The 25,275-nt window shown below is 45.5% G+C and overlaps 1 protein-coding gene across 1 annotated transcript; it reads right to left on the reverse strand.

Moving 5' to 3' along the window:
- Positions 1 to 16,538: 16,538 nt before the first annotated feature.
- LOC310854750 (UDP-glucuronosyltransferase 2B31-like) lies at positions 16,539 to 18,129 on the reverse strand. The gene has a single exon (XM_083759420.1). It carries the CDS (start codon positions 18,088 to 18,090, stop codon positions 16,612 to 16,614), a length of 1,479 nt encoding a protein of 492 aa, XP_083615546.1. The 5' UTR covers positions 18,091 to 18,129; the 3' UTR covers positions 16,539 to 16,611.
- Between the last annotated feature and the right edge of the window lie 7,146 nt (positions 18,130 to 25,275).

Below are 25,275 nucleotides of genomic sequence, written 5' to 3' on the forward strand. Positions count from 1 at the left end.
TTTTTTTTCACAAAGCCCTGTGTTGACGTCAATGCCACAGAGTAAAGACATTTATGGTAAGTCTTAAAACGTCTCTCGTATTTTCCACGGAAAAGAAAAGGAGAAAGTAAGCTTTTGTTTTTTAGAGGTCTATAAACTGTGTCCACAGCACAGAGGTATGCAGGGGAAGTTCCCTCCTGGATGGTTGGTTGTGGCCTTGAGTAACCCCTGGAGCCACGATTCCATTTCAGGCAACTTTGCAGGGGAAAGTACTTCATTGACAGTGGCGTGCACAGACATTTAGAGGGGCAGGTGCTCAAGTGAGAAAAAGGGCACCGCGTGCAGCGCATTTTCGGGCGGGAACCCATTTTGGTGCTTTAGCTATTGAAAAATAGCAGATCTACAAGCTCATAGCGCGCCACCGAGTGGCGCGCTACGAGCTTGTAGGTCTGCTATTTTCTTTTTAATCGAAGAACCACTGACATAGAAACATAGCTTTAGATTGTGGGGGGGGGCCTAAATAATATAGTAGAAGCGTTTTTTTATCAAGATTTGATCAATGTCACCATGTTCTACACTACAAATGAAGATTTTTTTTTTCTTTTTTTTTCTTTTTTTTAAGAGCAAAATTGCCAAAAGGGCAGGGGGTGCTCTAGCACCCCCTAGTGTCTATCTGTGCACGCCACTGCTGATGGAAAGCTCTTGGTTGATTTGCACCCTACCAGGCTGTGTTGATGATGCAGCCTCCCTGGATATAGTTCTTAGTGAGAGTATAGCAGGGGTCGCCCATTTTATTTTCACCAACCACTCCCTTACGGAGCTATATGTCTGTGGCTGGGTGGGGGGGTGGCTGCCTGGGTCTGAGCACGAAAATAGCATGGTTGTTTTTCACCACCTGTGCGCAACCTAACACACACACACACACACAAACACACACGCACATATTAACTGTATGATTTTGGGTGTGCCAGTACAGTACAGTAGAGGGTACAGTAGAGGGACCCCCACACGGTAACTCTGTCATTTCTCAACCGTTTCGGACGTGGGGCGGCTCGCCGGAATCGGCCCGGCCCCCTGGGCACGTTTCTGCCCCCGCGACTCCCCGGGGACCCCCAGAGACACCCCCCCCCCCGATAGGCCTAGTAACAGAAATCTGATTTGATATTAAATATATTATTATTTTCCCCCTCCTGTCCGAGGGGGGCTGTGGAAGCTGAGAGGGGCTGAGAGGGAACCCCTACCCTACCTGGGGGCTGAGAGGGGACCCCTACCCTACCTGGGGGCTGAGAGGGGACCCCTACCCTACCTGGGGGCTGAGAGGGAACCCCTACCCTACCTGGGGGCTGAGAGGGGACCCCTACCCTACCTGGGGGCTGAGAGGGGACCCCTACCCTACCTGGGGGCTGAGAGGGGACCCCTACCCTACCTGGGGGCTGAGAGGGGACCCCTACTTCCCTCAGCGCATTTAAGAAGAGGCCATTAAGGGTTGCAACAAGATTACAAAGCAAAAGTTAAACAGCCCTAATTGACAGATGCATGTAACAGTGCATATTAACTCTGATAGCCAGTTATTGGAGCAAAAATATTTAACTCCAACTGCATTAAGTGTAAAAAACTTGATATTAAACACGATGTTCATGTGACGATGTTTTTCGTAGACCTAGCTGCTCCAATTAATCTCTTTCCACCCCTTTCTAATACATCACTTCAGGGTCTTTCATTATTATTCTGGTGGTAGTAAGCAACATCAGCAGGTCTCGGCTGACCCATCCCACACACATACACGCCACAGCCTCAGCTCGCAGCCCACTCGTCAGCGCTATTTTAAGCCTTTTTCTAGCCTCTGCTCTAAGACACAGACGGATTCTTTCATCAGCTGACATTAGATAAGGCCAAAGTTAACACTAGCTGGCTTTAGCCCGAAAATAGTGTGCAACCTGCACAGTTACAATTAAGTCCACTGTTGCCCCCCTTAGAACAACTGTGTCAGGGACAGAAAATTAACTGTGATTCTAACTTGGGACCAGCGGTGGCTGTGCTAATGAGAAATCACGTGGAATATAAAAAAAGGGTCATTTAAAATTGACTGCTGTGTCATGGGGAATAAAATGTAGAGTTGTTCCGATACCGATACCGATACTGGTATCGGTTACTCGGACCGATACCACCCTCAAGTACTCAGTACTCGGAAACCGGCCCCGATACTCTGACCCGATTACCAAAACATCCAATTGACACTATAGGCTGAACGAATGCAACGGGAGCACGTCTGACCCAACCACTGCAGCAAATCGCCCCAAAACAGCCGATCCACAAGCAGTAATGACAACTGACAAGTGTAGATCGGAGATCCATCTATGAGAAAAAAGGGGTAAAATAAGTGGTTACTCAACAAAAATAAAGTACTCGTATTGGCAATCGGTATCGGCGAGTACTAAAAATGAAGTACTTGTCTGAAAAAACTTGTATCGGGACAACTCTAATGAAATGTGTTCCAGCCACTTGACTTCTCAGCCGAGCTCTCCTTAACGGCGGAGAGTGAGACTGGTTAGTTTTCACAGTGACGACGTGTGCTGGATGGGAAATTAAATGTGAATGCATAATTGAGAATGCTGTTGGAGTTCAGAGGAGCATCATCGAGGAAATTACCATGTGACAGCAGATTGAAAAAAGTGTGATGGTGTGTGTGTGTGTGTGTGCGAGTGCGTGTGTGTGTGTGTGTGTGTGTGTGTGTGTGTGTGTGTGTGTGTGTGTGTGTGTGTGCGTGCGTGCGTGTCAGAATTACGGGACATAAATCAGAGCAGTTAAATCATTTTGACGTTATTCCTCAGTCACTGTTTTGAACATCAGTCATGATCCATTTTCTTTCATGGGGAAACACAGCACATGCAAGGTGTAATTATAACCCTTATTATATATGCCAGCTGGTAGGCCATTTCAATCAACTGATCTGATATCCATCTAAAATTAACATCCGGTTAAGTAAAACAGTCTCGTGTTCCTCTTGCGAACCTGGGCTGTGTTACATCATGAATAGCTGAAGTGTACCAGGATCAAATGCATGCACACTTGAGGAAAGTGTGCTGTCTGTCTGTCTGTCTGTCTGTCTGTCTGTGTCTGCAGACAAATACCAGCACTCACGTTGTATCCTTTTAGGATTCTTGTTTTATTTTTTCCCCAGCAGACAGACTGGACGTTTCGGCCGTGAGGCCGTCTTCAACTCTAAATCTGACAAATCAGATCAGAAACAAGAATCCTAGCGTGAGTGCTGGTATTTATTCTCACAGTGTATATCTTCCTGAACTGTGCACCCGTTACACCATTGTGTGGAATTATTCAACTGAGTGCTTGCTCTCGCTTTCTTCTTGAAGTTGTCTGCAGACAAAGACAGTAGAGTCTAAAGCCCTATAACCACACCAAAGGGTCGAGACGGGTTTAGCGTTGTCCCTGCGGTGTGATATGTCCTGTTGCACGTTGACCCACGCTGACCCTAGTGATTCAACGCAGTGGAATCCAATGGCCCCAAAACCACACCAAAGGGTAGAGACGGTTTTAGCGTTGACTCCTTGCAACCGTTTGGACCCAAGGAGTTGCATGGTGACACATGGTGTTTAAACAGTGTTTACTGTTTAAACAGTAAACACTTCTGACATGATATGATCCTACTTTTGCCCAATTAAAGCCTAAACATCCCTGAGCTCTCTGGGCTATTTTTACACAGAACAGTCAAGCGGTCGCACAGAGCTAGGGCTCCCATAGGGCGAGAGTTTATGTGGAACAAGCAGTCGCACAGAGCTAGGGCTCTCATAGGGCTAGAGTTTATGTGGAACAAGCGTTCGCACAGAGCTAGGGCTCTCATAGGGCGAGAGTTTATGTGGAACAAGCAGTCGCACAGAGCTAGGGCTCTCATTGGGCTAGAGTTTATGTGGAACAAGCGGTCGCACAGAGCTAGGGCTCTCATAGGGCTAGAGTTTATGTGGAACAAGCGGTCGCACAGAGCTAGGGCTCTCATAGGGCTAGAGTTTATGTGGAACAAGCGGTCGCACAGAGCTAGGGCTCTCATAGGTCGAGAGTTTATATGGAACAAGCAGTCGCACAGAGCTAGGGCTCTCATTGGGCGAGAGTTTATGTGGAACAAGCAGTCGCACAGAGCTAGGGCTCTCATAGGTCGAGAGTTTATATGGAACAAGCAGTCGCACAGAGCTAGGGCTCTCATTGGGCGAGAGTTTATATGGAACAAGCAGTCGCACAGAGCTAGGGCTCTCATAGGGCGAGAGTTTATGTGGAACAAGCGTTCGCACAGAGCTAGGGCTCTCATTGGGCGAGAGTTTATGTGGAACAAGCAGTCGCACAGAGCTAGGGCTCTCATAGGGCGAGAGTTTATGTGGAACAAGCGGTCGCACAGAGCTAGGGCTCTCATTGGGCGAGAGTTTATGTGGAACAAGCAGTCGCACAGAGCTAGGGCTCTCATAGGGCGAGAGTTTATGTGGAACAAGCGGTCGCACAGAGCTAGGGCTCTCATAGGGCGAGAGTTTATGTGGAACAAGCGGTCGCACAGAGCTAGGGCTCTCATAGGGCGAGAGTTTATATGGAACAAGCGGTCGCACAGAGCTAGGGCTCTCATTGGGCGAGAGTTTATATGGAACAAGCGGTCGCACAGAGCTAGGGCTCTCATTGGGCGAGAGTTTATGTGGAACAAGCGGTCGCACAGAGCTAGGGCTCTCATAGGGCGAGAGTTTATGTGGAACAAGCAGTCGCACAGAGCTAGGGCTCTCATTGGGCGAGAGTTTATGTGGAACAAGCAGTCGCACAGAGCTAGGGCTCTCATAGGGCGAGAGTTTATGTGGAACAAGCGGTCGCACAGAGCTAGGGCTCTCATAGGGCGAGAGTTTATGTGGAACAAGCGGTCGCACAGAGCTAGGGCTCTCATAGGGCGAGAGTTTATATGGAACAAGCGGTCGCACAGAGCTAGGGCTCTCATTGGGCGAGAGTTTATATGGAACAAGCGGTCGCACAGAGCTAGGGCTCTCATTGGGCGAGAGTTTATGTGGAACAAGCAGTCGCACAGAGCTAGGGCTCTCATTGGGCGAGAGTTTATGTGGAACAAGCAGTCGCACAGAGCTAGGGCTCTCATAGGGCTAGAGTTTTGCAGAGCTTGTGTGATACAGTATATACACAAAATGTAGATGTTAAAGACATGATGCCAAATCATGTCTTCCGAATTCTCTTCCGAACTCTAGGAATAGAACGATACAAATAGGTTTCTGTCACTTCTCATGAATTGGGAAAACTGGCTTCAGTCAGTGTAGTTATTGTTTAGTCAAAAGCTTGTATTAATACTGAGCAGTACAACGGAGCAGTATTTATAAAACACACAGACAGACTTAAAAAACACCCAGCATCCCTAGCTTGGTCAAACACACACACACACACACACATATATATAAATTATATTTTAAGGGCTCCCTGTAGCCTAATAACGATGCATGGTGTCTGTTATTTCTACAGTTGCTAACATGGCTGTGGAAGATATGTGTGGAAATCATGTTTCTATAGAGACACTGTACTGTCTGACTGAGCTAATAATCATAATTACAAAATACAAACAATGCAATAACAAGCCTGATAGGACACACGCACGCACGCACACATATTCTCCCAGTACAGGAGCTGACATGGGCTAGTAATGTTTTAATAGTATGTTATAATAGTAAACATTAATATCATAGTATATTAATGTTTTAATGTGCCATAGTAGCCTATATGGCACATTAAACTATACCCCCCTACCGCCATACAACACCACCACCCCACCAACCAGTGTGCAGAACCTCAGGTCAGCAAAGAGCTTCTCTGGCTGTCGGGCCCATACACTACACTCTCCAGATAGAATGAGTTGTGACGGTATTTTCTGCTGATCATAATGAGGACAAATTGAGCTATAAGTGCGTTTGGCTGACTATACAGAGGGCTGAGTAGCCAGCGTTTGGCCCTGTGGGGTCGATAAACAGCCTTTTGCCGAGACACACCGCCACACAGACAGGACACACATAATTAACACACTGTTACACGCTGTGAATGATCATTTAATCCATTTTGAGCGGGAACCCATGTTGGTGTTTTAAAGCATTATGTTATGCTTTAGCTATTGAAAAATAGCAGACCTACAAGCTCATAGCGCGCGCTACGAGCTTGTAGGTCTGCTACAAGTCGTGAAAATGTGGCGCAAATCTTTGTATATATATTTCAGAGCGAACATTTTTAACTAAAATATTGGCTTCTGGGGGGGGGGGGTCCCTGGAACTACATATTTTGAGATGGGGGTCCGTGGCCCAATAGAGATAATTCTGGGGGTCCTTGACATGAAGAAACATGTTTTTTTTTCAGAAAAATGTTAGGATTTTTGAAGCCTTTTTTTTTAATCGACCTCAGTCCAAAATGGGTTAAAGATGTCCCACATGCCTGGCTATATGCAGTGCGTTTACATCCTCAGGCAGAGAGACATATGGCATCACACACAGACAGCGACCAGGGGACTAGAGAGACTGCAGAATGAACTCCAACACAATCAATCACACACAGACAGACAGACATATAAATGATAAATGCCACCTTACTTAAATGTGAGGGTATTACATGGCCCAGAACACATTGTTTCCTCTCATAGAAGTTAAATGACCTCCTCTAGTCCAAGTGTCAGTTCAAGTTGTCAGTTGCAGTTTAACCCATTCTGAACGGAAACCCCTTTTTTGGTGTTTTAACTATAAGCATTTATGTTGTACTTTAGCTATTGAAAAATAGCAGATCTACAAGCTCATAGCGCGCCACCGAGTGGCGCGCTACGAGCTTGTAGGCCTGCTATTTTTGAGAAATCGTGAAAATGCGGCGCAAATCTTTGCCTTTTTTTTATGAGATGTTATTGATGACACAGTAACTGATCTTATATGGTTGGTTTTGATGTGTATTCACAGACAGCAGAAGCTGTTCTGGCTGATAGTGATGTTTACATTAATATGGACGCATGGGCATGTGTGTTAAATTTAAGTCTGGTGTGATTTATTTAGGTAGGTACATTTTAATGCATACAAAAAACCCAATTTGATTGAAAGAATTGTGCACCCTCGCAGCCACTCCAGGCCAATGTGTTGGTTCTCTATACAATGTTACAACAAGTACAGCTTTCTAACCACAACTCTCCATATAGTATATAGTATAGTCCACTTGCCAGAATGTGAACTCAGGCATGTTGAGTACACCAACGTTTTATGTTAGAAATATTTAGTATGGGTCCCCAGCATGTAGTGCTGCCGGATGCTAACTTGCATAATAATTTTCATAATTGGCATAATATGTGACCATACCATTAATGGTATGGTCACATATGCCAATTATGAAAATCGCAAGTTAGCATCCGTCAGTATCTACATGCTGGGGACCCATACTCAACATTTCCGGGTTCACAATGGGGCTCTATGGGCTGGCAAGTAGACTAATAAGACTTCCCACACTCAATAAATACCACTTACAAAACATTTCTCTCTATATAAACATGATTTCCACACATATCTTCATCCACATCCATGTTAATGCATGGGCATATTATCACTATGGCAATAACAGACACCATGCAACGTTATTAGGCTACAGGGAGCCCTTAAAATAGAATGTATATATCGCCATATTATATGTGTGTGTGTGTGTGTGTGTGTGTGTGTGTGTGTGTGTGTGTGTGTGTGTGTGTGTGTGTGTGTGTGTGTGTGTGTGTGTGCGTGCGTGCGTGCGTGCGTGCGTGTCTCTCCTATCAGGCTTGTTATTGCATTGTTTGTATTTTGTAATTATGACAAAAACTGTGTATTTGATCGTGTTACTGCAGGCTAATTAATTAGATCAAGCAATGTTACTGTGATTGGTGAGTTTATTGAAGCTCAGTCAAACAGTATAGTCAGTGTCTTGAGCTCCTAGGGATAAATAGCTTAACGAAAAAAATCATCCTTTCCTACGACGGCACAGGTCTGAGTTTGACAACAACTACAACTACCGTTACCGTACATGTGTAGTTTGACCCAGACTAGTGCATAAATACCAGTAGATGTGTCATATAGTCTGTCACATCCGTTCCCTTTATTTTGTAGGAATGTTCTATTGTGTTTCCTGTTTTAGCCTATTTTGCCTCTATTGTCTCTCCTTTCCTTCGATTGGATTCAATGCAATTGAGGTTATGGACTATTAGGTGCAGCCTGCCTGCTTTAGCGCAGCTGTAAAACAGAACAAATGATTGAAACGGTGTACTACATTTATGCTCAATAGAGCTCATTCTCATGCAGATTATGATGAAATGAGTGACTTAAAAACCCACTGGAGGAGAGAAGTGATATTTCCATATGGGTGTACACAACAATTAGCATGTTGCTTGGTGTCAGCTGAAACAAAGGACACGAAGACAGGGAACTGGGGGCAGGAGAGAGAGAGAGAGAGAGAGAGAGAGAGAGAGAGAGAGAGAGAGAGAGAAACAGAGACAGAGACAGAGAGAGAGATATTAAATGAGAATGTGCTACGATCATAGACTAGAGGGCAAGGTCGGGGGAAGACACTGGGGAGGGCAGCTATTTATTTTTTTTCAAAAGCACCAACAACTACAACACAGCAAATTTGGAATGAGAATGTATGTGCAGTGGCGGCCTTAGTAGCAGAATAGTAGTAGTAGGCCTAGTAGTAGTAGTAGTAATATCACATTGCACCGCAGCCTTCCAATCAGCCTTGTCAATTTATTATTCAGCCTCATCCTGTACGTCCACTTACTAGTTGGTAATATTCTGCAACGCACACTAGTGTCCCGGGCAGCGCACCCGCCGCGCCTCCGCCTCCACATGAACATACGCAGAGATGACAGAACAGAATCACACACACACACACACACACGTGATAGAGTTCGGTTATGGAATGAACATAACATATTAATTAGGCATGCATCGCTTTGCCTGAATTATATAAAAACCGCAATTGGAAAAAGCCTACGCCGGGGCGGCTCCCATGCATTTGTTGAAGAGACATACTATACATACTATACATTTTCAAATTATATTGTTATTATATGCTTAAATTATCGCTTTGGCTAAAACGCTGAATCCCATAGATAAATTAGGCTATGTACATATAACTACAGGCATTATTAATAACTACACAGTCTACCGCATATGTACAATAATAGCCTACATTTAACAAACTTGATTGACATTTGTAAATAGGTCAATACAAAAACTGCTACGAGGATAAAAACCAGAAAGGCACTATAAGGCTTCTTTACTTTGATTTGATTGATTGATTGTTTATTTATTTCCGTGTCCTGCACACAGTGTGCCCAACCCTCATGGGTTTATAAGACACCCTTTCTTTTTTTTTTTTTTCTTTTTTTTTTTTTTTTGCGGCTTACGCCTTTTATTGATTTTTGAAGGGACAGACAGTAGGCTGACAGGAAACGGGAGAGAGATGGGGGGATGACATGCAGTAAAGGCCGTGTCGGGTCCGGGAGTCGAACCCGCGGCACACTGCGACTGGATTACCAGTCCGGTGCCCAGACCGTTACGCTACGGCCTGGGCAAGACACCCTTTCACAATTGCATTTACAGCATGTTTACATTACATAATTCATTATATTACAACTAGCAGCGCTGAGAGTTACAGCTGTACGCTGTTCATGCTTTGAAGTCAGATCTTCTTTTTTTTTTTTTATAATTATTAATTATTAAAATGATGACGTCATGAACGGAGCCTCCTGTGTATGTGTGTGCGCGTACCCGTCAAATATATTCCGATACTGCCACCCCATGGGATCTTCAACAATGAAGATTATTGACGCGACAAGAATATTGTCTGAGCATCACAGCTGTGACCCTCAAGCCTCCTACTGATAATAAAATTGCATTAGCACCTGAGGCTCATTATTAGGGTTTTGAGCTACTGTGAATAAAAGTATAAAATCAAATGCGAGGTAAATATCTAGTCCGGGCGGGGAGACAGGTATGCAGTGTGCACAGATAAGGCAGGCAGAGCCGCAGGACACTTTGTAAAGCTTGGGGGGGGGGGGGGGGGGGGATTATTAAAATGCTCAAGCGGTATTTTCAGGTGACAGTATGTGACAGAGAGCCACTTCAGCGTCAATCTGGAACGTAATCGTGCCAATTTGTTAACTAAATTGCTCTATGTCCCATGGAATCCCCAGGGGATGTGTTAGCTTCCCACCAGAAGAGGAGGCCAATGTTTAGTCATGCTGACAGTAGCAAAAACGTGGGTCGCTCAACGCGCTCTGATTTGGAGTGACTGCAACGGTGGTCAATACTCCCACAACACATGACTGCAAAATGGAGATATGTTCAGACGAGTCTCCGGCTTATACCGCTAGTTCAAATTAGTTTGATTTATATGTGCCTCAAAGAGGCTAAAGAGCACATGATTCATCAGCTTTTCATTCGTTTCATGTGCTGAGAAAAATGCTAGACAGTTTTCTACTGAATAGTTCAATAGTTCATAGGTTTGATCTAAAATACTCTAATACCCCAATTAGAGAGATTAAACAATTTATACGGAAATCTGATCAAAGATAAGAGATCCAGTAGTACTGCTTCTTATTCAATATTAGAAGAAAACACAACTGTCATGTTCAGTGAAACGACAATTGTGATTTATCATCCAAATCAAAGCCGCGTGGGCATTGTTGAGAATGAGTGTGCTTGTGTAAAGAAAGGTGTGACCCCCAGACAGCAATGGGGTCACATCATCAAACAACCGTGGTATACAAAGGGAACCTGCGCGATCAGAAGCATTTTCATTGCGACAAAACACGGTTGAATATTTATGAATGGCCATTGTCCTCATGCACACATCCAAGGTATGAATGCATGGTTCCTGGCAAAAACAACATGATGCATAATAATAATCCATCCAACAATTAATTCTAGAGGTATCTGTGTATCAATCTGTCCTCTTCCGTAGCACTGCGCATTATTGATCTCCATAAGAGTGACATAAGGTTAGACTGCTGTCTGCTGCGCAGTGCTACATACAGTATACTGTAGACTGGATCTCCAGTCCATAAGGGTGTTCTTGATGTGCTTTAACTACTCACTTGTTAAGTTTCATTGAAACTAACCTAATCCATCACAGTAAGATCCTCAGTGTCATTGTCTCCACCAGGCCGAAGGCATGGGGAGAGAGAGTATGTTTTGCACTCCGTCCGTCCTCCCGTCCGTGTGTCCGTCCGTCTGTGTGTCCGTCCGTTCGTCCGTTCGTCTGTTACCGGCTAATCTCTTTTGCACACACACACTCCCTAGATGCAAACGATGAACCTCTGCCCCGAACTTTCCAGAACGGCTTATAGCGCCACCAGGAGGCCGACTTTTTTACTCCTCCAGATTCTGTCCAAAAATCCCGCGAATCGTTACACAGTATCTCTATAGTCATGTGTTCAAGACGGATCCGTCCAATATTTCATATTCCATCCTAATTGGCTAACATTGGCTTTCAAAGTTTGCAGGATTGACCCAATTGAAACAAAAAGCCTCAAATCGTGAACGCAGCGTGCAATTTACGTGAAATCTTTCACGGACTTTCCTACTAGGCTATCACACTCTTTTAACACTGTTATAGCGCCACCAACAGGTGGATTTTTGCAAAACATTATTTTGGAACAAAATGCCTCAAATCACCCAATTGCCATCAATGGTGTAAGAACAAATGGCACTCTTTTTCACATTGGCCTATTATAGCACCACCAGGAGGCCACAACCTGACCTGGCCTGGTGGAGACCTGTGCCCCAAGGGGCACTTTTTCTTTTTGTTTGTACTGAGTTGTCATTTTTACTCTCTCAGGGGAAAATGAACACACTTTTACAGTGTAATACCACAAGTATGCGAAGTTTACAAACATAAACATCAAATCGAACGACACCCTCATCACTGACTAGTTTGATGTAGCCAACTACTTAAACATCTTCTTTACAAACATCGCAACAACGCTGGTTAACGTCCTATCAAGACATTTATTAAGAAATTTGTGAATCGTTCCCAGGTCAAAATGGGTTCAATGAAAATGCCGGATTTCACAGTGTATATTGAAGCAGTTGGGTGTGGTGAGTGAGTTAATGCCGGGGGGGGGAAGGAGTTAAATCAATTTCCCGGCGGTCTTGTAGCATGCTAGTGCACCTCGCTTGTCTTCCTGGAGTCGGGGGTGATGGACGAGTGCGCTGAGAGAACGGAGGAGGGGGTGAGAGGAGGGGAACACCTCAGGGCTAATTCACAGAGACACACACACACACACACACACACACACACACACACACAAGGCAAAACAACTTTGAAAGTTCACCTGCCCTCCGCAAACTACATTCTGCTTCCACTGCCAGAAATAAAGTCTTCGATGTGCACGCACGCACACACACAGCGCGCACACAGCGCACACACGGCACACACACACACACACACACACACACACACACACACACACACACACACACACACACACACACACACACACTCATTTCTTCTCTAATACAAGAGAGCAGAGACATACACACATGTTCCACACAAACATCATCATCATCATCATGCGTGATATTACTGCGATCAGCGATGGCAATAATATAGATGAAGCTATTACACGGAGTTGGCTTTTCCCCACTAGTGAACTGGTTGGTCAGTAGAAGGATGCTGGTGGAGGTGGGGAGTGGAGGAGTTTTGGAAAGACAGCGAGGGCAGAAGAGATGGAGGGAAGGAGATGGAGAGTGAAGGGGCTAAATTAAGCATGCAAAATGTACTCTGTCATCACTCTCCACTCTCTGCCTGCATCTCTGTGCTCATCATCCCTCAGCGTTATCCCGGAGCTGCTCTGCACTTAGCAACATTCAAATTCACTTAGGGGACTGTAGGATAAACTGACATGCACTCATAACCTATATTACTATCATGACTCATTCACGCTGCATGCTGATTAAGGAATTCGCAACCCTTCCTTATACTCTCTCAAATGAAGCTCTCATGACTACTTCTCGCCCCATTGATGCACTTAAAACATTAACCCATTCACCCAAACTCACACTCATACTATGAGTGACTCACTCACTCACTCACTCACCCACTCACTCACTCAAGCCAAATTCCAATACCCCAAATCTCTGCCACTCACTCACTCACTCACACTCGGTCACTCCAGCATGGTGGTGTTACAGTGAAATTGGTGAGGTGACCTGCTGAAATATGTGACAATCGCGTAGACAATCACATAATAATGTCCTAAGTGTCCTTTCAGCAGGTGGATCGAGGACATGGCAGACTATAGTGCAGCAGGGAAAAGTAAGAATGTTGTTCCCAAAGAAGTGAAAGAGTTGGTAGTATAGAAGTCACTCCTATACTGTCCTACAGTAAAAGTGACTGGGTATTAATTAACACAAGGGTACGGAGCCTCACATGGCCAGGACGCCATGCCGGGTCCTGACAGGGAGGCGTCCGCTCCCCAGCTGGGGTCCTGACCGCAGCATGACTCCCTGGCCCTGCACTGTATAGCTTGTCTCCCCCTCGCAAGCACCGCACAGCGAATGAGCCTGGAGAAAAGCCCTATATACGCACGCGACGACGCGCTACACTGAAAATGTATAGGCTAATTGCCAAGAGAGGCGCAGAAGGAAGAGGCCCATTTGGAATTAACTCTAATTAGGGTGCGAATTAAGGACAATATCTCACTGCTGTAAAAATCCATTAACCTTTAATCGTGCAGTTCATCGCCCCGCTTATGGCCATGTGTGTGTGTGTGTGTGTGTGTGTGTGTGTGTGTGTGTGTGTGTGTGTGTGTGTGTGTGTGTGTGTGTGTGTGTGTGTGTGTGTGTGTGTGTGTGTGTGTGTGTGTGTGTGCATGAAAAAGAGAGACAGAGACAGATGGGGGGGGGGGGGGGGCCACAAGAGCAAATTAGTGAGCGAGCAGGCGAGTGAGTGAGTGAGTGCCAAAGACAGGGGCATATTATGTATTGCAGCAGTTATATAAGTAGTAGAATCCACCCACCATAGCATAATATTAGTTATGATTAACCTTCAAGTTACAATGGGTTTGTATAGGAAGGGGGCGGGGCAGCTAAAATGAATATGAATTAAAATATCTAAATAATGAATCGAGCAACTTAAAAACTGTCTGGGGTGTTTACATAAGACTGAGTAGAGAATAGAGAAGAGGGAGAGAGAGAGAAACGAGGTGGATGAGGATGAAAGACATGTAGTGAAAGTGAGTGTGTGTGTGTGTGTGTGTGTGTGTGTGTGTGTGTGTGTGTGTGTGTGTGTGTGTGTGTGTGTGTGTGTCTCACCTGCTCTGTGGTGAGGAGAGTGAACGCCATCTACTGGTTTGATTGAGGTGGTGCGGTGAGTGACTGGTTTATTAGGCTTCTTCCTTGAAACGAAAACGTCTGGATTTCCGAGGCAGAGGCTAGGCTTCTGCGAAAACCAGTCAATTACAGACATTTCATGCTAGTGCATGAAAAAGGGGTTTGAAACGTCCATGAGCAACCATTTCTGCTGGGCAAAATTAACTCCTGTTTTTCTCCACTCCGCATCTGGTTGAAGCCACACCAGAGTAATTAACCGACGCGAGAGCGTTTGTAGCTAAAGCATGCAGTCCATTTGAAAATAAACACTGCCTGAAAACCTCAGCCACTCTATTCATATACTTGAGGTCGAGGATGATGGCCTTGTCCTTTGTTTGTGTGTGTGTGTGTGTGTGTGTGGGGGGGGGGGGGGGGGGGGGGGGACGAAGTTGTAGACGGAGCAGGTTTGTGATGGAATGGAACGAGACAGCGAGGAGATTGCCTCGACTAGGCCCTAAAGTGATGGACGCCCAGGTATAGCCTGAAAGCCCTGCAGAGCCCCAGACCAAGAACACACACACGCGCGCACACGCGCGCACACACACACACACACACACACACACACACACACACACACACACACTTGATTTGAACAATAACAAATACGGTAGGCTATGTGAAATAAAATATGTAGTACTAGTAGACCTGCAGTTATCTGGCAGTTTGTTCTAGATAAAGTGTGCATAAAAACTAAACGTTTCTCCAAGGAACTCTGGATGGTTGATTGATTGATTGATTGCTCACTGATGTGCTATCAAAACCAATTGCTTTCAGTTTGTTTGTTTGGTTCATGACGTCATACAGTCATAGGCTAGTACAAGATCATGTTGGCCACATGTTATAGTATTCCAACTTGTGAACAATTTGACCGTTGCCTAACTTCACTAAATGCAGCAGCCCTTCTGTTTATGTTTCCCAGATAAGAAGAGTAAACTATAAATATTTGAGTTTTGATAACATGGTGTATGTGTTTATTTCTAGTTTATTTTAGTGCATGGCGCTATAGCCACTCCTATTGACAGCAGTGTCCGACTGTCCATTACTCCGTATGTCCAAGTACGGAAATAGTGTTTGTTGACCACCAAGTGTCACTGTTGTCACTGCAGCCACACACACACACACACACGCACACACACACACACACACACACACACACACACACACACACACACACACACACACACACACACACACACACACACACACACACACACACACACACACACACATTTGAAATGTTTATTTATGTCCACATAATGAGAAGTACAGGAATACCTTGTACAAAGGACATAAACACTGCCAGTGCAGTTTGACAGTGGGAGAGCAGCCAGTTAAAAACGTGCATGGACGGCAAAGCATCGTTACAGTACAGCTGACATGTCGGACACAGGGCAGCAGACATAAATCATGGATAAAGGAAACAACGCCTCCTCCAAATTGAGCGGCTTCCTATAATGGCTGAAACTGAGCAGTACCTCGCTAACTGCTTGGCTCTCCTTTTGGAAAGGCCGGCCATTTGTAAGCCCCTCACAACCAACTTATAGGCTGCCAAAGATAAAAACTAAAAGCAATAATCATCCCCTGCAGCAGCCCTTCTGTTTATGTTTCCCAGATAAGAAGAGTAAACTATAAATATTTGAGTTTTGATAACATGGTGTATGTGTTTATTTCTCTTATTAAGTTTTTTTAGTGCATGGTGCTAGCCAAACCTAAAGACAGCAATGTGTCACACACACACACACACACACACACACACACACACACACACACACACACACACACACACACACACACACACACACACACACACACACACACACACACACACACAAACTTGGCTGTGATGCAGGAGAGGAACATATTCTGCACAATTTGAAACTGTTTGAGGAAGAATGGAAATGTTATTGAGACAAGGGGTATAGGTAACATGGTTTCAAAGGGAGGGGGGCACTTGTTCCATGTTTCCTTTAAAATGCCACCAGTCTGCTATTTGATGGATGATCCAAGGTAAATGTTTTACCCAGAGGGAGAATCAAATTAATAGCATTTCTATATTACCGGTTTATATACCAGACAGTACTCTAAACATGCAGAAAACAGTGTACATGTTCACATGCAATAGTAATTTTATTCACACATCCACACTTAAAAATAGTATCTATTTAGTACTATTTATACATTTCAAGTAGAACCCATGACGATTTCAAGACTAAAAAACCTTTACAAATGAACGTTATTCTACTTTTAATTTCGTCCCAGATCTCCGGCAGCAGAGCAGTCTGCAGGCAGACACTGATGCCCAGAGCGAGGCCCCGCCAACGGCCAGGAGCAGCACAGCTACGTCCAGGCTGTGGTAGGTGTACCAGGGTAGGTCAACGCTCGCCGAGCGCAGGTGGGCCGCTCCTTTGTTCCTGATGACGTGCTCAATCCAAAAGACGGCAGTGTCCATGGGGGACATGGGCTGGTCGCGGTGCAGCCGGGACAGTCCCTGCATATTCTGTCGGTAGGAAGGCTTCTCCAGGACGTCCTTCAGGGCCTCCAAGAAGTTGTCCGCGGTGAGAGAGGTGGCCTCCGCCGCCCGCGCCGCGCCGCGCACCTGCAGCCGCAGGACGTTGTCGAACTGGTCGAACAGCAGCGGGAGCCCGAGGACGGGGACGCCGTGGTAAATGGCCTCGTACAGGCCGTTGGTGCCTCCGTGGGCGACGAAGGCGCGGGTCTTGGGGTGTCCCAGGAGGTCGTTCTGGGGCAGCCAGTCCAGCAGCAAGGTGTTGTTCCCCAGGGAGGAGGGCCTGCGGCCCAGATACCTCCACACCACCTTCTGAGGGAGCTGAGCGAAGGCTGCGGCGATGGCCTCCGTCATCTCCCGAGGCAGAGCCGTCACCAGGGTCCCAAGAGACATCACCACCACTCCCTGGTCCCCGGAGCTCTGCATGAACGCCTCGAGCTCGGCAGGGAGGGGCAGGGCCTCCCTGCACTGGAAGCCCCCGATGTAGACCACGTTGGGCATCGTGGGCCGGGGGAACTCGAAGACATAGTCCACTCTCATCAGCCACACGTCGGCCGAGCGCTGCATGGAGAGCAGGTCTGCTCCCGGGGGGAAATGGCGCTGGAGCAAGTCCTCGTATATAGGCAGGATGACCAGACTTTCTTGCAACGCGCTGGCCGCATACCGCAGGAGGTTCTCGGTCCTCTGCAGGAAGTCCATCTTGTCGCTGAACAGAGAGTTGTACATCGGCACGTAGGAAGGCGGAGACGGCGCCACCGCCATGTGAGCCTCGGCGGCATTGAGCCACCGGACGTTGTACACCAGCGGCAGTCGGAGGTACCGCGCGAGCAGGACCCCCGCGGGGAAAGCGGGGTCCGTCAGCAGCAGGTCAAAGCCGGGTTCCCTCAGCGCCGCCATCAGGGAGGAATCCTCCAGAACGGCGGAGATCAGACGAAGGGCCGCGCCGTGGAACATCCGCAGCATGGCCGCCACGTCCCTCTGCTGCTCGACGAAGCGCCGGAGCGGCGGCATCTCGTGCAGCTCCAGGGACCGCCGCATGAGCTCGGCGTAGAAGTCGCGTCCGACGTCTCCGCCCGGGGCGTCCGGAGCCGCGACCGTGATGGAGGCGTAGAGGGCGGAGCTCTCCGGGATGTACCAGCTCTTGGCCGAGCGCACCACCGTCAGGCTGTGGCCTCTGGCGTGCAGGTGCCTGAGGATCAGCTCCATGTTGATCCAGTGGCTGCCGTCCTCGGGACACACTAGGATCCTTCCTCCGTGACAGCCGCTGGCCAGGAACAGCAGGCCGACCAGGGGACTGAGTGAGAACGCCGTCGCTCCACAAACACCCGTCATTTTGAAGAAGCTGCAATTCACACAGGAAAAAATGAACAGTGTCGTTTAACTCTCTCGGCCTGGGCTCTCCTCCAACAGGCCATGCGTATGTAATCCATTCTGACCTGAGATCAGATTCATACGAGGTTTCCGCCGGACACACACTGGTCTGATTAACCCATTCTGACCTGAGATCAGATTCTAAAAATGTCAGTCGTTCTTCGATTTTTTCAAAAATAGCAGACCTACAAGCTCGTATCGCGCCACTCGGTGGCGCGATACGAGCTTGTAGGTCTGCTATTTTTCAATAGCTAAAGCATAACATGATGCCGACACCAAAATGGGTGCCCGGTCAGAATGGGATAAACTATAAATATGTACACTAGAATAGAATACTTTGTCATTATTTATACCACAGTGTGATGAAATTAAAAAGGGCCGGTAAATAATGGGTTAATTAAAAACACAGTATGCAGTATATTCAGTTATATTTCATACTATACCCATTAAAACAATAGTAATACTGTTACTAAAAGCATATCCAATTAGAATCTATGCATGTGTAGCATTACGCGGAAGTGGGAATTGTACCCACGCTTCTCACTTCACACCACAGACCGCTGCACACGGTGTCCCTCATGTCCCTCGTGCGAGGATATGATGGGCGCGTTCGGAAATAGCGCACTGAGCCCATTGTGCAATGCAAACTAATAGGAGAGTGTGCTCCGGTGTGGTATTTCCGAACGCGCCCATCATTACGCGGAAGCGGGGGATTTAACCCGGGCTCCCACTCGCCAGACCAACGCGCAACTTACCGTGCCAATAGGGCTGTTTGTCGTCATGATTTGTCACAACTCGAGTTGGCTTTGGAGGCTTAAAAGGTCTTTAAATAAATACTTTTTGAAATGTCTATGAGGAAAATGAACGTGGGAATCATTTCCTGGGCCCTGGTAGGGGGGCGGGACTGCGACACTCTATAGTAACTGTATTACATTTACATGTAGCTGACACCTATATGTTTCTCCCATGAGAGAATAACTAGACCTGTACGTGCCCATTGGCCACCGGTCTACTTGAGTGCGATGCAACTTGGGAATGTAATCATTTAGAGAATTTTAGGTCAATTATTTATGCTGTTATGGTTGTTGAAAACAGATTTGTAGCACGCACGCACGCACGCACGCACGCATGCACACACACACACACACACACACACACACACACACAAACACACTAACAGAGAGCTTGGCATGCCAATCCAGTCAATAATTCATAACAAATAAGCAAATAATTAGCTTTTGCTGTGTGATGACATTAAGTATCTGGATACAATATTACACATATTTAGGCAAAGTACACTAGCTCACTGGCAGAGAGCCATAGGGAGACAAGCACGCACAGCCACACACACGATTGGTCAGCCGACAGCTGGATTACATCAACTCACATACATGCGTACCCGAGGGGTACAATTAGTCAACAGCACTCCCAACTTACATAAGCTCACGCACACTCATGCACCCTCTTGGTCCTCCATCACATATATGGACATGTTTAAGTTAGTCCCCCCACCACACACACACACACACACACACACACACAGGTTATCTAACCCTGTGCGTGTCCAACACACATTAATATATACATTGCTCGTACATAGACACAATTATGGTTGAACAAAGGAACTGGGACGTAGACGTAGACTTGGACAGAGATGGACTCTTAGCATTGATCACGCCTCCAGGTCTTTAGTTTACTCAAGTTAGGGAATAAGACCTGGTACTTAAGACACGCAAAATACAGACTGTAACAGAGATAGACTCAGCCTCGGACGGGAGATACAACAACTGAACTCGCAAACTGGCATGCAGCGGACTGAGATGGCCTGTCCCTCGCACCTGACGGTCAGGTCAGTTATTTATGCTGTTATGGTTGTTGAAAAGAGATTTGTAGCACACGCGTGCATGTACGCTCGCTCACCCACCAACTGAGCAATACCTCGCTAACTGTTTGGCTCTCCTTTTGGAAAGGCCGGCCATTTGTAAGCCCCTCACAACCAATTTATGCACATGCCCTAGGCTGCCAAAGATAAAAAACTAAAAGGTTACATCTGTAGCCTAGCTGTGAGATGGTCTGCACTAGCTGCTGATACTTCAGCACTTTGGTTAGAAAGGCTTCTTCCAGGCTATAGTCAAAGGTACAGACGACCTCGAGAATGAACACCTCTCTATGGTTTTCATTTACAACAATGACATCAGGGGTGTTAGCTGAAATGTTAGAGAACACAGAATCATCATTACACAGGTTAAACATCCTCGGCTTCACAGTAGAATGCTTATAAAGCATGATCGAGGACCTGAAAATGGAAGAGATGTCTTTCGATATCAAATCCACTATTTTGTCATGCCTACTTATGTAAAGGCCCCTGTAAACATGGCAACCATTTAAGATGTGGGACATGGTTTCAGCTATTATGTCCTATTATACAGATGCCAATCCAGTCAATAATTCATAACAAAATTATAGGAAATAATTTGCTTTAATGCATGGGTTTTCAACAGGTGGTCCGTGGACCACTGGTGGTCCGTGAAGGTGTTGCATGTGGTCCCTGACCATGCATTTAGTAATGTAGGAAAGTGAAGATTCGTATTTGAATTTATTGTATTGGGTTAGGCCGTTAGGGTTAGACAAAGTTGAGAAACAATGCAGTAAATGATCTGGTGACAAATTATGACGCATCGATGTTGTCAGTTACTGGGAAGTCGGATGTCAAGAACTTCTGGGAAAACTGTACCGGATTGCCTGGTTGAGTCACCATTACAAGGAACTGTGCCCATAATCAACCGCAAGTGTCTGCTTACTCATAGAATAAGTTACAACGAACAGCAACATGAGTTTAATATGGAAGGTTAATTTCTTTCCCCCACACCATGACCATATCCCCCCTCCCAACACAACAATGGTCCCCAGGTTGATTCTCAGTCAGGGTGGTGGTCCCCAGGTTGATTCTCAGTCAGGGTGGTGGTCCCCAGGTTGATTCTCAGTCAGGGTGGTGGTCCCCAGGTTGATTCTCAGTCAGGGTGGTGGTCCCCAGGTTGATTCTCAGTCAGGGTGGTGGTCCTCAGGTTGATTCTCAGTCAGGGTGGTGGTCCCCAGGTTGATTCTCAGTCAGGGTGGTGGTCTCCAGGTTGATTCTCAGTCAGGGTGGTGGTCTCCAGGTTGATTCTCAGTCAGGGTGGTGGTCCCCAGGTTGATTCTCAGTCAGGGTGGTGGTCCCCAGGTTGATTCTCAGTCAGGGTGGTGGTCCCCAGGTTGATTCTCAGTCAGGGTGGTGGTCCCCAGGTTGATTCTCAGTCAGGGTGGTGGTCCCCAGGTTGATTCTCAGTCAGGGTGGTGGTCACCAGGTTGATTCTCAGTCAGGGTGGTGGTCCCCAGGTTGATTCTCAGTCAGGTTGGTGGTCTCCAGGTTGATTCTCAGTCAGGGTGGTGGTCCCCAGGTTGATTCTCAGTCAGGGTGGTGGTCCCCAGGTTGATTCTCAGTCAGGGTGGTGGTCCCTGGTTCATACTCAGTTGAAAACCCCTGCTTTAATGCATGATGCCACACAGGCCAGATGCAATTAGTGCCCATTCAGAACAATGGAAGTTGTTTGTTTGACATGCATATTCTCAGTCTGCATACTGCGGTTCAAACTAAGGAGAATGCAGTGGCTGACTGCATGCACAGCTGCATTGTGTTGAATTGTCTGCTTGGTGCCAACGGTATGCATACCGTTGGCCATACCGTGTCAAATATCCAGTGAGTTATGTAAGAAGGCAAATCCAAAAACATGGAGTACCGGATCAGAAATACAGTATTATAGAGAAGAGAGGCAATGCAAAGCTATGTTTCAGTATGACAAGCCTGCATGAAAGAGGCCCCATAAATATTAAATAAATGTATTTTGAAATAGAGCATAAGAAAAGGTTTGTTCTGGCCGACAGGCCTTCTGTTGCCTATACCACCACCACCCGAGAGTCAGTTTTATACTTTGCAGTGGTGGAAAAAAATGTTTTACTTAAGTAAAAGGTACCAATACTGCAATTTAGAACTACTTCTTTACAAGTAAAAGTACGGAATTGAAAATGTACTTGAGTAAAAGTACAAAAGTATCGGCATCAAAATGTACTTAAAGTAGCAGATCTACATGTACTTAAAATAGCAGACCTACATGTACTTAAAATAGCAGATCTACAAGCTCACAATGCGTCGCATTGTGAGCTTGTAGATCTGCTATTTTCAAATGGCCGAAATGTATAGGGTTTAAGTGGTTAATGTATGTTTTCTAATCAAAATTAAAATCTCCAAAGTTACTAGTAACTAAAGTTTTAAAAGAATTGTAGTGGGGTATAAGTAAATATTTTGGCTCTGAGATGTAGTGGAGTAGAAGTAAAAGTACTGGAAATTGGAAACTCAAGTAAAGTACAAATATCTCAAAATGTAAAATGTACTTAAGTACAGTATACTTAAGTAAAAGTACTTAGTTACTTTCCAACACTGATACTTTGTCATGCCAGAGTGAGGATGCCAACACACCTGGTCTTCAAACCGTTATAACACTGTCAGCATTATAGGCACCATTCTGAACGGGAACCCATTTTGGTGTTAGCATCGTGTTATGCTTTAGCTATTGAAAAATAGCAGATCTACAAGCTCATAGCGCGCCACCGAGTGGCGCGCTACGAGCTTGTAGGTCTGCTATTTTTGAAAAATCGAAGAACGACTGACATTTTTAGAATCTGATCTCGGGTCAGAATGGGCTAATCAGACCAGTGTGTGTCCAGTGGAAACCTCGTATGAATCTGATCTCAGGTCAGAATGGGTTAACAACCTGCCCTTTAGACACTATAATGACCCATTATTTTAGTCGGTCATTTGCAGCCTTGCATTTAACCAGTTTGTGATAAGATCCCATGTGTGATTATAATTACAATCTATTTGAAAGATATGCTTTGTATTCATATTTTCTTTGTATTTTACATTTATGGTAAGAAAAAACACATGCATGCTCTGACACTTTTATAATTTGTAAATAATCATTACATTGATCGTATAGCCTATACAGTTCTATGAAACCTTCTGTTGATAATTACACAACACTCATCTCAAACATGCAGATATATCTGTGTGAAGTGAGAAACAGAAATGAGAAAAACATAGCAAGGTATGCTTAAAGAAAACTTACAGCGAGAGTATCTTGAGTTCCAATGCGTCTTTGATTGTCCAGTCATCCACTGCGTATGGAACCTCTGAGCAAGTGAAATGTGAGATGGTGCTCCCTGGACAGTACAGCAGCAGCTCTGCCACAATATCTTCACATGGGCCTGTTATTATAACGCCATCAGGAGGCCGATTTTTGCAAATCCCTTTATTTGACAGTATACAGTACACCTACAGATTTTGTCCAAACATCACGCAAATCAGTAGATCAATAGATCGGCTATTCTTTGGCAAATGTTCCCCCAGAATAAGGATGTTGGGGTTCAAGTGGTTAACTGAACCCCAACATTGTATGCGAACCCTCCCTCTTTCCTTCTCTGTGTGTAACTAACGGCCATCCTTCACTTTCCAATGTTTAGGTTTTGGCACGTTGCTATCACAGGCATGGTGGGAGCAGTGTTGTTGTTGGCAGCTCATTTAGATTTTAGTTTTAGTCATTTATAGTCTCTCGGATAGTTTTAATTTAGTTTTAGTCACATTTTAGTCACCTGGAATGTTTTAGTGTTGAGATATTAGTCGACTAAATCTACAGGTGATTTAGTTGACTAAAATGTAATTTGGCGGGCCTTGATGACGTCGTAATAGCGTAATAGCCGATCTACAAGCTCACAACGCGCTGCAGCGCGACAACGTGTTGCGCTGAGCTTGTAGATCGGCTATTTTCAGCATGCAACCAAGTGTAAAATTACTTATACTGGATCTCTTGTCCACTAGTCCCTTCCTTTTTTCTTTTTTTTTTTTTAAACATAGATAGAGATAGAGATATACTTTATTAGTACTTTGTCTTAGACAAAGGGCCCGCATGCAAGCGTAGCCCCAGTCCATGTCGCCACCAGTGCAGCGCCAAATACATCTTTCTTGCATCATAGAAAATAAAGAAAAAGAGGCAAGATAGAACATATTATTGATTTTCTTTACAGTACAAAGAAGTAATTTCAAAACAATTGACATATATCCCCCCCCCCCCCCCCCATCCCCATGGCAGCACAAATACCAACAAAATCTTATCAGGAAATGTTTTGACAACAATAAATACAGAACAAAAATAAATAAATAATAATAACAAAACGAAAAATAAAACGAAAATAAAACACATTCACTAGTCCCTTCCTAACATTTTTGTCTAGTTTTTATTTGTTGACGAAATTGTTAGTATATTTAGTCTCAGTTTTAGTCATCGTAGCTTAGTTTTCATTTAGTTGTTGTCAGTGAAAAAATCACACCTGTGTGAACCGAGTGTTGCAACTCCCCTCTCCCCCCCCCTCCTCTCTCTCTCTCTCTCTCTCTCTCTCTCTCTCATTAGCAGGCAGCAGGCAGCACTACCCGTCTCTCTGTTTCTGGTGCCCCCTACTGGTATTAATAAGTCACATACTCGTGCTCATGACCATTGACCACTGATACATACAGGTACACGGACATTGCTGGTTGTAGGAGTGGTTGGCACCACTCAAAAAGGTAGTCTTCGTTTTAGTCGACGAAAACAACACTGGGTGGGAGTGATCCTCAGTACACAGAAAAGATAACAGATGGATGTCCAAGCAAAGATTCCAGTTTGATGGACAAAGTTTGTAGTTGAAATGAATTTACCATGTGATATTCTGTTGCAATTCTGTAGTTCTTCCCTTCTGAGTGCTGGTATAGGAAGTAACGTTGTGCTCCCAATTGCCTTTCTCAAGCCCTGAGCCCTGAACCCTCATTGACTTTAGTGGCGTCAGCTGTAAGTGCTTGAGGGTGAGAGGCTGCAAGGGCTGGGAATGGATGGGAACTATTTATTTTGCCAAAGTCAGCCAAAGTCAGCATCGATGCTCACTTTGGCAAAGGGT

The sequence above is a fragment of the Protomyctophum parallelum genome (genome assembly GCF_964188405.1).
Source record: "Protomyctophum parallelum genome assembly, chromosome: 2".
In the NCBI taxonomy this organism is placed as follows: Eukaryota; Metazoa; Chordata; class Actinopteri; order Myctophiformes; family Myctophidae; genus Protomyctophum; species Protomyctophum parallelum.